At 54.7% G+C, this 17,329-nt stretch overlaps 1 protein-coding gene across 2 annotated transcripts; it reads left to right on the top strand.

Annotated features, from left to right (window-relative positions):
• The first annotated feature begins 379 nt into the window (after positions 1-379).
• TMEM61 (transmembrane protein 61) lies at positions 380-13,632 on the top strand. 2 transcript variants are annotated; one of them, XM_045998196.1, is made up of 4 exons: positions 380-531; positions 3,494-3,586; positions 7,430-7,779; positions 13,198-13,632. In XM_045998196.1, exons 2-4 carry the CDS (start codon positions 3,572-3,574, stop codon positions 13,463-13,465), a joined length of 633 nt encoding a protein of 210 aa, XP_045854152.1. In that variant the 5' UTR covers positions 380-531; positions 3,494-3,571; the 3' UTR covers positions 13,466-13,632. The 2 variants fall into 2 exon arrangements, with proteins under 2 accessions (XP_045854152.1, XP_045854161.1); XM_045998205.1 differs by lacking the exon at positions 380-531 and adding an exon at positions 2,784-3,107.
• Positions 13,633-17,329: the final 3,697 nt, after the last annotated feature.

Raw genomic sequence — 17,329 nt, 5'->3', positions numbered from 1 at the left:
TCATTGCTTCTCCAAATGAGGCTTGGTCCGCTGATCCCAGAGCCTCCAGCTTGCAAAGGTGGGAGTGGGAGGGGCCAGGTGAGGGAGTGGGTGGACCTATGCAGATGATTCTTCATTCAGGGGAGTGTTTTTCTTCCTCTACAGGGCTGAACCCTGTTCTATTTCTGTGAAGGGGGATATTCTGATTTCTTTCAACCTATCGATATAGTCTAAACTCTCTACAATATCCAGCTACTTCTTTTTACCGGAAAAGAGGAAGGGAAAGCACGTGGTTTTATTGGTGTAGGTGTGCTCAAGGCCACGGTGGATGGGTTTATAAAGTCCGGTGGAAGCTTGGGAGAGGGACTAGACAATTCTGCATTGAGGTACTGAGGAAGAGTCATCCAGAGAAGGTGACCTGTGACCTGCGTCTTAAGGGAAGGGTGTGAGCTCACCAGGTGTAGCCAAGGCATGGCGCTGTGCTTGCAACACACACTGGATCTTGAATTCTGGAGCGTGGTCTGAGGGGAGCACAGGAAATGAAGCTGGGAGGTGGGTACTTAGCAGCTGGGGTCGTTATTCTGAGGGCAATGGGGAGCACTGAAAGCTGTAGGTGGGTGAGGGGCGGGGCGGGGTGCTGGTCTGGAAGCTTCGGCTGGTGCAGCATGAAGGACAGATGATTTGGGGGCAGAGAAGCCAGGTGGTGGCTGCAGCCCTGGTTGGAACTGAGGAGGGGACAGTATGGCCAAAATGGAAAATGCCTACAGGTCTAGAACATTCAGACCTGTGTGGGTTTCAGCACCTCCTTCTCCCACCCCTCCCCCCATTTACTAGTTATGTGACACTGGGCAGGGCGCTCTCACTCAGCCTCTTTGACTGAGCTGAGGTGACAGCTAACTGGGAAAGGCAGATGGTTGGTGACAGGTAATAAGTGGGTATAAGTGGTAAACCCCCTTCTCCACCCCCTTCACGCAGAGGCTGGCGACCCATTCTCTCCTCTGAGTCCCTCAGCTGGTGCCAGGGAAATTGTGAGGTTGCTTCTTTGGGAAGGGTCTATAAGCACACCAAGTCTGTGCGACCATGGTACCCTAGCAGACACCCTAGCAGACCCCGGGGCTGGGACCAGTGGGGAAAGAGGAAGACGGAGGCAGAACGGGGCCAGATCCCTGGGTTCCAATCCATATCCAGTCCCAGCCCCCTCTGGTCCTGAGCCAAGCCACATCTGGTCCCTCCCCTCAGGGAGGTCACCATCAGCTAGGGGAGAGTCACAAATAGAGCCTTGTTGCCACACAAGAGTGCGTGGAGACCAGCTTCTTGTGAATAAGGTCTTAACTAAACCTCGTAGCAACCCTGGGAAGCAGGTGCCGTGCTTTCCACTTCAGAGATGAAGGAATAGCAGCTTCAAGAGAAGGCTGTGGCCTGGGTGTTCCTGCCTGGGGGTGGCTGAGTTGGCGACAGAAGCCACAACCTGTCCAACTCCAGGGCCTGGGTGTCTGGGTCAGGCCAGGGGACTCAGGTTTAAGCAGGGACAGGGGTGTGCCCAGGCAGGGATCTCTACCTCACCAATCTGTGACACTGCTAGGCCTACTGGCAGGGGTGGGGTGGGGCAGGGCAGCGGAGTTCTGATCAGTGAGGAGCACATGCCCTACACGGATGCCCGCCCCTGCAGGTGTGAGTCAGCCTGGAATTTCACGGCCTCCAGCTTCCCCCTCTTCTCTTGCCTCCCTGGAGCAAGTCCACGAGGACACCAAGAGGGCTGCTGGTGGCCTCTGGTCCCCGTGGGCTTGCCCCCACCTCCAGACTGAGAACAGCAAAGCAGAACAAGGTCCTGGTTTGAGGTCTGCCTGGTTCCTGTCTCAGCTCAGAGATTCTGAACTCTGCATTTATGCAGGCTTCTCTGAGCCTCAGTTTCCCTGAGAGGCACACAGCCAGGATGAAAAAGACCCCATCAGTCAGAGGAGGCTGTACCCAGAGAGCACTAATGCTCTTGGATGGCAAGTTGCCTTGGAGACAAGGAGTTTAGAAATTGGGGGCCTGGGTACTGCTGCCGACCTGCTCTGTGACTCTGAGGCAGTGTTTCCTGTCTCTGAGCTTTAGATCTCAACGAGGCGGCTCTGACCTTCTGTGTTCCTGGGCAGGGAGGACAGTTGGTCACCAGTAGCTTTGTGGGGAATCCTTAGCTGTGGCAGAGGGGAATCTGACCCAGTCCCCTGGCTTGTTGGGGCAGCGGGGAAAAGACAGAAACAAAACCTGGATCCCAGCTCGTCCAGGAATGGGCTCCTTTTGACCTACATGGATTTTGTGAAGGTTTAACTAGCCTATGATTTTCTCTGGGTTTGCACGTGTTGTTCCTTCATCCTGGATGCTATATCCTGTTTCCTGCGTTCTGGGACAGCTCAGATGTCCTCCCATAGAAGACTTTGCAAACGCATGCACAGCTCACGCTTCCTTCAGACTCCTAAATCACCTGTCTCCCAGACTGCCTTTAGCCTAGCACTTAACGTGCTCGGAAGACCCCCTGAGTTGGAACCAGGAGCCCTCCTTTGACACAGGAGAAAGAAGGCTCAGAGAGGTTAGGTCGCACAGCAGTGGGAAGCCCTGCTCCCAAGCCCCACTCTCCCCGCCTCTCTGGGCTGGAACCAAGAATTCGGGTAGGCGCTGGGGGAAGCACTTACATGCCAACCACTATTTCTCAGAATGCCTTCCTGCTCAGGATGTGAGGTCCTGGAGGTAGGGCCTGCTCTCAGACTGAGTGCTCTGAGAAGCAAAAGCCAGTTACTTCCAGGAAGTATGGTGTAAACCCTCTTTGGGTCTCAGTTTCCCTTCCTGTGAAATGGGAGAGGAGGCATGGCTCAGCACTCTTAGGGCCCTCTCGACCCAGTCCTTCTTGGCTCCCAGGCCGGCTCCAGTGGCATAGCCCAGAGGATTGGGGTGGGGACAGCTGGGGGACAGCCTGCTCCGCTCCAGACTGGTTGCAGCTCAGGGCCTGGACACCCGCCCTCCCCGCTCCCGAGGTAGCTTTAAGGTCGGGCGGGGCCCGCGGCGCGGCACCTGGAGCCCCGACCCCAACCATCTGGGAGTCTCCGCCCCGGACCGACAGCGCGGCGAGGACCGGGATCGGGGAGGAGGTAGGGCGGGCGGCGCCCCCCGCCCAGGAACTATCAGAAGCCCAAGCGCGAGCGCAGGGGTCACGGGCGGGCGGCCGCGCGGAGGCAGAGTGCAAAGCTCCTCTGCGCCCCCCCGCCCCAATCCCGAGCGCCCCACCAGCTCGCAGATTTCCCGGGAGGATCACAGCCAGTGGGGCGCGCGCGTAGGGTGCAGCCGGCTGGGCACCTCTCTGTGCCGCGTAGGGGGCGGCGGGAGCGGACTGGACACCCGGCACCTGCGGGTAGAGGGCATTTGGACACCCCTGGACGAGACCGAGAGCCGGACCTTGGAGCTTTAGGGGAACACGGAGAGCCGGGTTAGGAGACCGCCTCTAGGGCCGCTCCCTAACGCCAGGCGCCTCCTGCAGACCCGAGGGATAGCAGTGCTGGGGATCTTGCCGCCCTTGGTCCCTGCGCCTGGACCACGCCTGACCATCTGCCGCCGGATGGCTTCCTCTGAGGTGGGTGTAAGCTTACTTCTCTCCCTCCTTCCAGAGCATCAAGGCTCCTCCTAACACCGAACCCGCCTGTCTCTTCACCTTGACTACGGTGACTTGCCAGTGCAGAATGGACACCCAGGTCTCATCCTGTGTTCTAACTCGCTGGGTGGCCTTGGCCATGGCAGTCAGGGCCTCAGTTTACAAGGCAGTTGATTGGGATGGTTCGGACCACTTCCTGTTGAGATGGTTTAGTTCTTACAGAAAAGCAGCAAGTGGAGTTCTCCTGTTGGTTACACAGTGTGATCGCGCCCATTTTACAGAGGGAGCTGAGGGAGGCGTGGAGAGGCTAGGTAAGTAGCCCAGTGTCAGAGCCAGGGTCCATTCTTGTCCAGCTCTGTGTCACCATGCTTCACGTACAGCTTGCCATCCTGCCACCTCATCCTTACAACTTACTTTCCCTGCCAGGCAGAAGTTGAGCTCAGCGATGCCGAGCAGCTTCAAGGTCACTGAGCTTGACCATCGTTGCAGGGAGTGACAAGTCTGGTGCAGGGAAGGGCCTCCTCTGGCTGGTGGGAGGTGGGGCTGGCAGCAGCACATAGGCTTCTGGGAGGAGGTGGTTGGTGTCTGGACTGGGTCTTGAAGGGGGAGCTGTGAAATGAGGGCCCTGGATCAGGACAAAGGGCTCCCCAGGACGAGGCCCCCAGGTCCCCAGGACTGGATTCAAATTTGACACTGAACTCAGGCAAGCTGTCACCCTTGAAGCTCCGTAATGCTGTTGTGATGATTAAGTCGGGGCCACCTGTAAAGTGCAGTGTGGGACCCAGCCCGTGTCAATGCCCAGTACACGTCTGCTGCAGCCATCGTCACATACATAGGCCAAGAGAGACGTGGCAAGGAAAACCCCACCTGCAGACCACCTTCATCTCGAGGGGCAGGATTAATGATGATTCACATGCCCCTCTGTGGTTTTCTCTCTTTCTCACAATGAGCAACCGCTGCTTTTATAGAAGTTTAAAAGCACCTTAGGTTACCTTCTATAGAACAGAGTTCTTCAAGTGTCGAGAAGTACAGCAGTTTCTGGCTTGGGGCCGGGTCCTTCACCTTTCTGGGCTAGGTCTCCTCGTTTGTAAAACAGGAATTTCTTTCCCTGCCCTGACCACCCACCTCAGGTTTGGGGAGAGTGAAGAGAAGACACTATATACCGGTGAGGGCTTATTAACTGTTACCGACTTGCTGTGAGTTTTGGAATTGTTTTTTCAAACTGATTTCTGCAGCTTTTCCTCTTGATAGCCTCTCCTAGCTATCTAACTTCGGAGAGGGAGAAGTCAGTTCTTTTTCTGTTCCCCTCACAAATGCCTTGAGCTGGAGACGGGAGACACTTGCCCCATATACAGATTTACAGGAAGAGAACTGCAGGAACTTTATGGATGTCATTTTTCCAGATGCTGGTGGTCTGGGGGCTCAGAAAGATTCGGGGAAAATGCCTAGAGCACCCCTGCTAAATGTACATATTCTCTTTTTCTCTCACACGTCCACACTTGTGGGGTTTTTTTTTATGATTTTATTTATTCATTTGACAGAGAGGGAGAGATCACAAGTAGGCAGAGAGGCAGGTAGAGAGAAAGGGGGAAGCAGACTCCCCGCTGAGCAGAAAGCCCAACGTGGGGCTCCATCCCAGGACTCTGAGATCATGACCCGAGCTGAAGGCAGAGGCTTAACACACTGAGCCACCCAGGCACCCCCACACGTTTTTTGTTTTTTGTTTTTTTTTAAAGATTTTATTTATTTATTTGACAGAGAGAGATCACAAGTAGGCAGAGAGGCAGGCAGAGAGAGAGAGAAAGAGAGGGAAGCAGGCTCCCCGCTGAGCAGAAAGCCCAACATGGGGCTCCATCCCAGGACTCTGAGATCATGACCCGAGCTGAAGGCAGAGGCTTAACCCACTGAGCCACCCAGGCGCCCCCCCCACACATGTCTTTAAACACAATTGGGAACATGCCCTTTTGAAGTCTAAAGCTTTACCTACTAGATCTTTTTTTTTTTTTTTAAGATTTACTTATTTATTTTAGAGAGAGAGGGAGAGAATATGAGGGGGGGAGGGATAGAGAGAGAAGGACAGAGAATCTCAAGCAGACTCCCCATTGAGGGCAGAGTCCAATGCGGGCTCGATCCCAGGACCCCAGGATCCTGACCTGAGCCAAAACTAAGAGCCAGCCTCTTAACCAACTGAGCCTCCCAGGTGCCACTTCACCTACTAGATCTTGAACATTTTATTAAGACCCTAGGCTCCCCCAGGAGCACACCCTTGAATGGCGGCACAGCAGAGCACCATTTAGGTTCAGCGCGCTTGGCTGGGTGAGCCCCCACTTGGAGGGCATTCCTGATCACTGAAGTCTAGGGTCTGTGAGTTCCCCAGACCCCACTTCACTGACTCCGATTTTGTAAGAGGAGATGTTGTCTCATTAACTTCTTTTAAAGAATCTGCCATTTATAAGGGGAAGAAAACAAGCCCAGGGGCAGTTGGTAGGCTCAAAGCCAGGCCTCCACTCCTTGGCTGGATGCTGGAGGTTCCAGCAGGAACCCTGGGCTCCCTCCCTCCTCTTAGCTGGTGTCGGGGGGGGGGGGCTTTTCCCATAGCAGGGGTTTACCCAGTAACACTTTCCCTTACTTGAGGGAATTTCTTCAACAAATGTGTATTGAACAGCTACTATGTGCCAGGTGTGGGGGTGATATAGTAGTGAATGGGGCCAATGTGGATCCTGTCCTCAGGGTGTTCACTGTCAGGTGGGGGCACAAGCAAAGGAGAAGTTAAACAGCGGCAGGGAGGTGCTGTGATCCAAGAAGGCCCAGAGACTTGACGTTTAAATGGAGGTTTCTCGGGTGAGTGCCAAGCCCAGCCTTGAGGGGAGATAATGGCAGGTTACCAGACAGAGAGAACAGCATGTGCAATGACCTAGAGGTTGGCTTTGGGGACAACATGGATTTGGGTTTAGTCCCTTCTTGTCTTTGGTAGGATCTGGGGCCAAATTTCTTCCCAGTGTTTGTTTTCTCTGTGCATTTTTTCTTTCCCTGATGGAGATGACCCACCATGCATAATTTGGCATTCTAAGCTGAGAAAAGGATATACACATCTCCCCTCTGCCCCTGTAGTTGTTAAACATTGGTGCTGAGTTTGTTTTCTCAAATGGGTTATTAATATTCCATACGGGAAGGGGGGATGACACACTTAACTCACCTTGTCCCTGTGGTTGGACATTTAGGCTTTCTCCATATTAGGACCATTATAAATAAGACCAGGGTGGACATCTTTTTGCACAAAGGGGCCACCTGTTGTGGATGTCAACTTGGAGCTTCTAGTGCCCTCCTTCACACCTGCTCTGTTACCTGCCCTGGGTCTGTGCCTTCCTCTACCAGCTACCTCTCTTGGGATTGTGGCTGGGAGAAGGGAGCCAACAAGTGTGCCTGCTTGTCCCTCTCAGCCTGTAGCTGATGGGCTGGCAGGTGTTGGGGGCTTGCGGGGGTGGGGGAGGAATCACACCCACCGGGCTGATGGGGCCTATGAGGTCTGGGAGTGGGTGCCCGGAGTGAACAGAGACACACTTACTGAGCTCCTGCTGGGTCCCAGGCATGGTGCTTGGAACTTAGGACACATTCTCAGTGGCCTCTGGAATAGCCCTGCCAAGTTGGAAGTATCATCTCCATTTTACAGATGAGGAAAACAGAGGCACAGAGGAGTCAAATGAACTGTCCATGGTTACACAGTGATCTCAGACAAATGGGGGAGGACGGAGAGCGGGGTCTCCAGTTCCCCTGCAGGCCTTTCTCATGGCCCATTTTCTCCTCTCTGCCCTTGTCTGTGTTCAGACGTGTGACGCGAGCCGAGCGGCCTCCGCGCTACGTTATGGCATGACGGTCAGCGGCATGGTGCTTCTGGTAGCTGGGACACTTTGTTTTGCTTGGTGGAGTGAAGGAGACGCAGGTGCTCAGCCCGGCCAGCCGGCCCCACCCACTGGGCACCCCATGCCTGAGGCCCCCAGTCCCCTGCTCAGGTCAGTCAGCTTCTTCTGCTGCGGCACAGGGGGCCTGCTACTACTCTTCGGCCTACTGTGGTCCATCAAGGCCAGCACCCAGGGGCCTCCCCACTGGGACCCGTATCACCTCTCCAGAGACCTGTACTACCTCACTGTGGAGCCCTTGGAGAAGGAGAGCTACAGGTCAGCAGGGCAGAGTGGAAGTGATGGGTGGGGGGTGGGGTGGATAAGGCACTGTCCTTAGTGCCTTAGGACATAGTGGATATGCCACTATGTCCTTAGTGTGGATACACACTATCGGGCATTTGTGTAGCAAATTCTCATGGGGTTTCTCCTCTGGACCAGGCCTGGCCTATGTTCTGGGGGTTTGGAGGCTGATCAGCACCATCTTGGAGGACTTTAAAGCCCTTTGACAGACTTTGACAAACCAAGGTAGTTAGAGCTGTCAGAGAGGGGCAGACATGAGCCTATGGAGACATGGAGAAATCCAGGAAGGCTTCCTGGAGGAGGTGGCAATTGAACTCAGCATGGTCTGGGGCTGAGTAACATAGGGGTTAGGAGCCCAGACACAGGAGTCAAACCTACTGGGGTCCTCTCCTGGTTCTGTCACTAACTAGCAAGTAGGAAAGTAGATTGTCCAACCCTACTGAGTCTCTGCTTACTCATTTGAAGTAAGAGAGAAGAATAGCACAATAATAGCAAACACCTGTATTCACCATGTGCCCGATTCTATTCTTTTTTTTTTTTTTAAAAGATTTTATTTATTCATTTGACAGAGAGAGAGATCACAAGTAGGCAGAGAGGCAGGCAGAGAGAGGAGGAAGCAGGCTCCCTGCGGAGCAGAGAGCCCGATGCGGGGCTCGATCCCAGGACCCTGAGATCATGACCTGAGCCGAAGGCAGCGGCTTAATCCACTGAGCCACCCAGGCGCCCCCTGATTCTATTCTAAGTGCTTTGCATATATTTGTTCATTTTGTATTTACAGCAGTTCTCTGAAGTGGGTCCTGTACTCCGCTTACAGATGAGAACACTGAAGCACGAACTGACTTGCCCAAGGACACCCTCCTAGGGTGTGGCACAGTCAGGACCTGAATCCAGGGCCTGTGCTCTCATGGCTCCCTAGTTTAGGGGACATGCAGGTATAGAACTTAGCCCAGTGCCTGGTGCACAGTAGACGCACAGGAAATGTAACTTTTCCTCAAGTGGATAAGGTAGAGCGAGGCGGTTTAGATAGGCAGAAGAGCCTGTGCAAAGGCTCGGGGGCAGGATGGAGGTGGAGACAAAAATCTTGCATTAAGACCATCTTTCTCAACCTTTTTAAAATTATGACTCCCTCTAAGGAGCCTTTTTAGACATTTTTTTTCATCCCACACCCCCTCCATGAAATGTTCATGCCACAGATATATTGTTTGCTCTAGATCTGTATTATATACGTAAACAGAGTATCACCAAGATACCAGAACCCGTTTTTTGCCCTGCAGTGAATACAGGCTTTACGTGTGCACCTCTTACCTCTTTATCCATTCAGTCAAGTATGGGCTGTGCCTACATCTCCAGGCCTGCACACAATTCTAGTTCTGTCAGCCTGCAATGTAAAAATCAGTTACCACTTACAGAAGAAGAAGGTGCAGGATATCTGGCCAGCAAGCGGCCGAGCCTGCTGGCTGCAAAGCTGGCATTCTCCCGCCCCAGCCTGTAAGCATTGGGTTTTGGGGTGTTAGGGGCTAAGCCAGACACAAGTGAGCTGGCCAAACAGCCTGGACACCCCTCTCCCCTTTGGGAGAGGAGAGAATGTATTCCGAGTTGAAGAATGTAACAAATTCTTCCTGCTACTGGCCTGTGACTCCCGGAGGTCAGAGACAATAGAGCATTCACCAGGGGCCCCTTGGTACAATGGTCTGGCCTTGGTTTGACCCAACTGTTAAAGGGAAGGGCACGGCCTTGGGGACTCTCCAGCCAATCCCCTCACTTCTCCGATGAAAAGCCTGGGTCCCAGAGAGACTGAGGACCCACCTGGAGTTAGTGGTTGACTGGAAGCAGGCCAGCCCTTGGTGCGCTGGCCTACAGCCTGTCGCTCCTTGCCCAGCGTGGCCTGACCACCTGGGGAGGGTGTTGTCTGTACACACAAGCGTGTTGACTCAACAGGTTCGGGGCCATCGTGTGTGTGTGTGTGTGTGTGTGTGTGTGTGTGTGTGTGTGTGTGTGGCCAGCCGGCCTTCATTCCCAGCAGGGCCAGGGAGATGCCCACCCAGGAGGGTGCTCATGACCCATCAGGTCTGGAGACCCAAGTCACAGGTTTGGAACCAGGATATCTGGGTGTCGGGGAGGCTGCTCTTGTGAACAACTGACTATCTTGTCCCTGAAGCTGACGTCGCCCGGTCCTGCTGCTCTTCGAGGCCAGCCTCTGGCCCCCCACAGGGAGGGTACTCTACTGGCGGCAGGAGAGGAGGTCTCCGGGGACCCCCACCCTCAGGGAGCCCTGCAGAAAAAGCCTGGGTCTCTTCAGACAGGAAGGTTTCAGTGTCTGTTCTTTCGTCATAAGCGATGTGTCCTTGAGCATGTTACTTGGACTCTCTGAGCTGTGTCCAATCCTTCATCTGTCATCGGGCCGTGAGAGAACTTTCCCCTGAGATGGTTAAGAGGCTTGGAAGAGGTGAGGGGTGGGGAGGTGTAGACCCTGCAAGGTTCACGCACACTTGAGCTCTGCGGCTGGGCTGACTGGGCCCTGTAGTTTCCTGGGCACTCCAGCACCTGCTCACTGATTTGAACCTCAAACAGTGGGAGGTAAACGCAGGCATTAGGCCCATTTTACAGATGATACAGCTAAGGTGTGGACAGATGAGGGCTTGGGATGGGAAGAACGGTGATAAGTGCCATTGGCTTGAGCTTTGCAGTTAGATGGGGCTGGGGCTTTGCTGCTTAGTTGACCTTTACTTATCTGTACCATGGCTGAGAGCCGTGCCCCCAGGCTTGTCACAGACATGACGTAGATTAGGGAATTTACACATCGAGCAAACTGTAAGTCATCCTTGTGCCTGTCCCTTTCCCTACTGCGGTTACCTGACTCAGCGGAAGGGTGGGAGAGGCAGCGCCTCAGGTCTCCTGCCCAGGTCTCCTGCCCCCCCTGGGCTCCAGGAGTGAGGCAGGCCCCAGCCCCTTGCTATGTCTGGGGACACCCTAGTGGCAGGCCCACGATGCAGAATATTCCATGAATGGAGCCTCCATCCGGAAGTGTGTGTGATATGGCCGCCCCACGTGGGGCCTCGTGGGGCCTGAGTTCCCAGCCTCTGGACCATGGGCATGGGACTTGGGGCTGGCTGGGCCCAGATGGTTACTAAGGCAACAACAGGTGTGTGAGGGCCACTCCATGTCTGCCCTGTAAGCAAACTTCCTGCTGTGGGCTGAGCTTACCCGGCCTCTGTGCCCTGCCCTGCCAGCTGTCGCCTGCCCCAATGATCCCAGGCATGCCCCAAATCTGTCTCAGTTCTCCAGGGCTTGGAGAAACAGGGCAGAGAGAGGCAGGGGTGTGGCTGGGAGGGGAGCAGGGCAGAGGACATAGGGCTCTGGAAGCCGTATGACCCTCATTTTTCTGAGTGTTGTCAGAGCTTTTTCCATTTTCCCCCAACATGAATCTTTAAAATGGGAATTGTCATCCCCATTTTACAGATGAGAAGAAAGAGGCTCAGAGAGGCCACATGAACATGCCTAGGTCACGCAACAACAGACAACAACAGAATCTAGCTTGCTTGCCTCCAGAAGCAATATTCTTTGCCTGCCCTCACGTGCAAAGGATGCTGGGAGCTCAGAGGAGAGCTTTCTCAGCTGCAGGCTCCTGGGCTGTCTTCCAGAAGAGGAGGGTCTGTGAGAGAAGCGTGCAGTAGCACTAGACAGGAAGCCCAGGTTTGGCTCCTGGATGGTGCCCTCCATCAGGCTGGCACACAGGCTGGGGGGTCAACCCTAGGCTCTCCACTGGCCTCTTCCATGACCCCGTCTGTGACTGGAGCAGCAAACCTGTCTCCCTAGTGGATCACTCTGAGGGTTGTGGTTGGCTCAGGCTGAGAAGACACATTGTCCAGAAAAGGGCCATGGCCTCGGCAGGTGAGGGGTGCTCCCGTGAGGGGCAGCAACAGGTGCCCAGCACAGCCCCCCACCGGCCTGTAGAGTGAAGTTCCCTCTACCACCTCTTCTGACCCCCAGGGCCAGTTCCCTCCTGTCTGTGCAGGCAGACTCCCTGGTGTGGCTTGAATTGCTTCCGCATCCGCTCCAGACTGATGAGCTCAGGCAAGTGACAGCCTCTCCGAGCCCGGGTAGCACTTAAGGTGCAGGAGATCTGTGATAAGTTTTGTTCCCCACGCCCCTTCCTCACGGAGGCTTTTGAGATTTTGTTGTCAGCTCCCATTTATGGAGGGTATGCTAAGTGCCCCTTCCCCTAGATTATCTCAATTAATCTTCATATAGTCCTATAACATATGTGCCATTATTGTCCTCATTTATAGATGGGGAAACTGAGGCTCAGATCAATGGAGTTACTGACCCCAGGATCTTCCACCAAGAATGGGGCAGAGCAGAGAGTTGAACTAGCCAGTGCCCAGACTCATAACTTGGTGTGGAAAGCGACATTCAGGATCACTTGGTCAGCTCCTGTATCCTGCAGCGTCATCCCCAAAGCATAAACAGACCAGACCTGGGATCAGTGACACTCCCACCTGCCAGGGTCCTGGGAAGGGAGGAAGCACTAATTCCCCAGAGGTGACCCACCAGGGTTCTGAGAGGACTGAGGGCCAACCTCATTCCCATCAGCATTGTGGCTAGGATACAGGTAACCTGTTTTTGGAATCTAGCTTGTGGAGCCTGGTCTCAGAAGCCTCACAGGATCTGGTCTCTGCCTTAAGTCCCTCTAGAGTAGGTATTTCATTCGTTGGAGGTAGGGCAGGTCACAGGAAAGCCAGGCTGTTTACAGATAGATTCGTTCACCTGATAGATAATGAGCTCTCCGTCTCTGGAGGTATGCAAGCAGAGGCAGTCACTTGGCAGACTTACCACATGGGGCCCCAAGCATCCATTCGGGCAGGAGAACTGATGTCTCCCATCCTTCCTTGAGCATCCACAACTCCAGATCTTGTAAGGGATATTACAATAAACTAGAAGTCTTTCTGCCTATGAAACATCCCCAGACCCCTACCCTCGGCCCCTGGATGCTCAAAGTCAATCCTTGCCCTGAGGGAGGACCTTGGGCCCCTGATGGGGGCAGTGACAGAGGGCGACAGTGCTGTGGGAGCCCAGAGCTCTGCTGGGGGAGGGACCAGTCAAGAAGCTTAGCAGAGGAGTCTCACGGGACAAGTGAGGACTGACCAGCAGAGAGCAGATGGACTTCCCCTACAAAGAGAACTGAGGAGGAGCAAGGAGCCTGTGTGGGCAGGGAGGGCAGAGTGGGAAGGCTGAGGCCGGCAGGGCTGGCTCACGCCATGCTCCAGAAATGTAGCCGGGGTACTGGGGGGCCCACACAGGGTTTGGACCACGGCATGAAGTCTTCCCCAGCCCCAGCCTTCCTTGCTGTTTTGCCCTCGCCCCTGCTATAGCCACTCTTCTTTTGTTCCGCAGGCTTCCAGCGGTGGCTGCCATCCCCACTTACGAGGAGGCCGTGTGCTGCCCACTTGCAGAGGGGCCCCCGACATCACCCGTGGACCCCATGCAGGAAAGCCTGAAGGACTGTGCCTCTGGGGATGCCCTGCTCGGGACCCAGCGCCCCCCGCAGCCGCCCAACTATGAAAGCATCACTGGTGCTGCGCACGACATCTCTGGAAAGACAGCTCCTGGCATGGCGGGCTCCTGCCCAGTCCTGGCTCAGACTGCGGGCGGGGCAGGGTAATGGCTCCCAGCAGACCCCAGAGCCAGGGCCGGGTGATGAGCTTCCGGTGTGCAGGGCAGGGCCTGGTACACACGAGGCACACGACAAATGATTGCTGCTGAATGCTCTTGTATTTACCTGTCGCTGTGTAACAAACCGCTTAAATAAATCTGTCTTATTATCTCTTGTGACACCAGGGGTTGCCTGGGCCCGGCTGGGTGGTTCTTCTGTAGTCCAAGTTAGCGCTGGCTGTCAGTTGGGGAACTTTGTGGTCCAGACAAGAAGAGGGGGGCCCAGAGGCAGGGGCAGGACTGCCCGAGGTCATACACGGAGTTTATGATCAGGAGAAGGTGGGCTCCGAATTCAGACCTCCTGGGCATGGGTTCCACCCCATACTGGTCGAGTGACCTTGAACAAACAAGCAGCTTTGCTTCTCTGCCTTGCTTTCCTCCAGTGTAAAATGGGAATCGGGAGAGACAAAAGCCCAGGTCCTACCCGAGGAGCTGAGTTGTGAGGAATATACGAGGTGATAGCAGCTGGTATTGGGAGCTCACAGTGAACCCGCAGGCGCAGTATTAATGCTTCAGAGAATAAATGCACATCTTAGCCCAGGGGCAGGTATCTATGAGTACCCAGAGATGTCAGATATTGTTAGTAACCTCCCTCCAACCAGTGTAAATTTGAGCTCTGCTCCCATACCTCTTGTGACAGGGAGCTCATCACCTAGACTTACTTTCCAGATGTGGCAGAAATGTCTGTTCTCTGCCCAGCTACATTCTGCATCCCCCATTTCTACCTCACCCCATTTACAGATGAGAAAGCCAGCTCAGAGAGGTTAAGTAACCTTCCCAGGGTCACACAGCAAGCAGTTTCAAAGTCCTGGGGCTCAATCAGCTGGATAAGGGCGGCATTCCCTGAGGGCGGACTGCATGTCAGGGCAGGCCTCTGCATTGTTCCTATCATCACGGCTGCTCTGCAGGTGGTGTTCCCATTTACCAGGCAACAAAACTGAGCCTCAGATAAGTAAAATGACAGAGAATAACGGTAGAGCCAGGAGTTTCATTCAAGCCTGCCTGTGCTTCTCTCTCTGACCCCCCTCTCTTCTGGAACGTCTATGCATCCTTCCATTCCCCAGTGTCAATCAAGAGTCTCACTGGTTCTAGCCCCTGGGGCTAAAACAGTGAAAAAAAACAAAGTCGCCCCCCCCCCCCCCCCCCCCCCCCCCCCCCCCCCCGCAATAGCAGGAGACAGACAAGAGACAAATAAACAATGTAACCAGCATGATAGATGCGCCTGTGTACTACTGAGAAAAACTAGTCAGGAAAGGAGGACACCCTGGGGGGAGGGAGTGCTGCAGTTTTAGACATCAAAGCAGGAGGCCTCAATGTGAAGATGACATTTGGACAAAAGCTTGAAGTAGGAGAGGGAGGGGGCCGGCAAGTGTCTGGTGGAAGAGTTTTCCAGGCAGAAGGAACAGAAGGTGCAAAGGCCTTGGGTTGCATTGTATTTTGAGAAGAGTACGGAGCCAGGGAGCTGGAGTAGAGTGAGAGGAGGCTGGGCAGGAGATGGGCTCGGGGTGGGGGGCGATGGGTGGGCGGCAAGGACAAATTATCCGGGGCCTGGTAGGCTGTTTTGAGGTCTCTGGCTTTTACTCTGACAAAACAGGGTGCCCTTCCAGGGTTCTGAGCAGAGCAATGACATGCCCTGACCTGACATTTGGGTTGAAAAGAGACTTCAGGGGGCAAGGGTAGAAGCATTCAGGGAGACAGATGATGGATGCTGGGACCAGAGTGATGGGTAGAATTTGGGGGTGAGAAGTGATTGGACTCTTACATCTTAGAGGTAGAGCCGACAGGATATGGGTGTGAAGAGGAGGTAAGGATGCTGGCCCGGATACCCAGGCAATGGCCTGAATAATGCTGGAAGGGTGGAGTTGACATGGGAGGGGCAGGTCTGAGGAAGTAGGGGAGGAGCATGCAGGGTAAGGCGGTGAGGGGGCGAGGGTGTGCATGGTATTTAGAGTTTTCCCTCCAGCCATTACTTACCCCTGGGCCTTTGAACTTGCTGATCACTTTGAATTTTTTTCCTGCCCTGACAGAACTCTAAATGACCTCTCAAGGATCCCTTCTATGAATCTGTCCCTTCGTTCCTCCCATTCCCCGCCTCCCCCCAGTCTATCCCTCTCTCTTCTTTGTGCATGTGCTGGGCCTCACTCACGTCTCAGAGCCTTACTGTGGCCCCGAAAGTGGGACCAAGTGCCACCACTCTCTGAAACCCCATATTTATCAAGAGGGCCTCGTACCTCAGGGTGTCCGGCAGGGAGTAGGTGTTTAGCAAGAGACTGATCGGGGACCTGGTTTGAATTCCTGGCTCTGCTATTTACAGGTTTCGCGACCTTGGGTAGCTCACCTTGCCTCCAAGAGCCTCAGTTTCTGCATCTGTCAACTTGGTGTGATCTTTCCCCTCTTTGCCTCTGAGGATCTTGGAAGGATCCCGCGTGGATCTGAGAGGAAGAAAACAGCGCTTAGAGCGCCCTCTACTGGGAGATAAGATCTCTGACCCGCTCGCCCACTGACCCCTGCTTGGCTGAGCGCGAAAGGCCACAAGCAGGCAGGAGGGGAGCAGCGAGAAGCAGGGAGAGTGGGACACACATGTTCCCCTGTAACCATCACCGCGGCTCTCTGGAAAGGGTTACATGAGACCCTTCTAGGGAGCACCTACTTGTCCCAGAGTCCACTCGCTGTCACTCTCCTTTGTAAGCGGAGAGGGTTCTCCTCATATATATGTGGCTGGGTCGCGCAGAGGAAATAAAAGGTGGGGCGCGGAGGACAATGCTCCGGTGACTGGGAGGCCTCTCTGGAAGGGCTAAGGACCAGATCTATCTACATCGAGGCTGGACTACATGGGTCTCTGTCCTCGTTTAGCCACCGACTCGGTTTGGGGAAGTACTGACAAGTCCCTGCCACTCCCCAGGCTCCGTTTCCTCGCCGGTGAAATGCGCACGATAGCCTCGGGCTGAGGGACAGAGACTCCTGATTGAACTGGGTGCGGAGCGCCTTCCAGAGCGTGTGTCATGACGGCCACCAGGAGGCGCGAGAGGCTCCCGCCGGACGGAGACCGCGCACATCCGCTCTCCCCACCACCCACTTGCACAGGTGACAAGTCTGAAGCCCAGAGTGGAGTCACCAGCCCAAGTTCGCCTGGCGAATCAAATCTGGATATGACTGGGTGACTCTCAGCCCTTCCTGACCCCTTGGCAAGCTCTCATTTGTGAGGGTCTCCTGAGCTATTATAGGGAACCCCCCCAACCCCCTCCCCTGCTAACTGTAGAGTGCAGTCCGGCTGGATCTGAGGGCTGGTGAAGGAGAACCGCTGCTGGAAAAAGTGTCTGTGGGTAGAAACACTAGGCAGAGGGCGTGAGCATAGGTGTGGTGCCCGGGACAAGCACAGCCCATGCTGGGCAGGAGGGAGAAGGTGGTGGCAACAATCCCCCTCCCCTGCCAGGAAACCTACTAAGTTTAGAGGCCAGATCCCTCCCCCGTGGCAATTTAACCCTGTAAAAACTAGAAAGTTACCGTCTTCCTCTAGAGATCCCCCTTGGCCTTCATTCTCCTATAATCCCATAAAGGAATCTGATCTTTCCCGTCAGCTTGTCCTTAGGACTGAAACTCCAATATTAGAACGCTATTCTGAGGGTGAAGGCATCTTTGAAGGTTAGGAGCCCAGGGACTCCCGTCAGTCACTGACCCCCTACAGGGGCCAGATCATTGGGCCATAGACTTTCTAGGGGTCAGATCATTGGGAGCAGGTCTGGGGGAGCACAGAGTATGAGAAAGAAGACCCCAGGGAGGCTAGGCCTGGAGACAGCGCTGGTCCTGGGAGCTG

This window comes from Meles meles, chromosome 1 (assembly GCF_922984935.1).
Source record: "Meles meles chromosome 1, mMelMel3.1 paternal haplotype, whole genome shotgun sequence".
Lineage (NCBI taxonomy): Eukaryota > Metazoa > Chordata > Mammalia > Carnivora > Mustelidae > Meles > Meles meles.
This window is presented reverse-complemented; position numbering and strand designations above follow the sequence as displayed.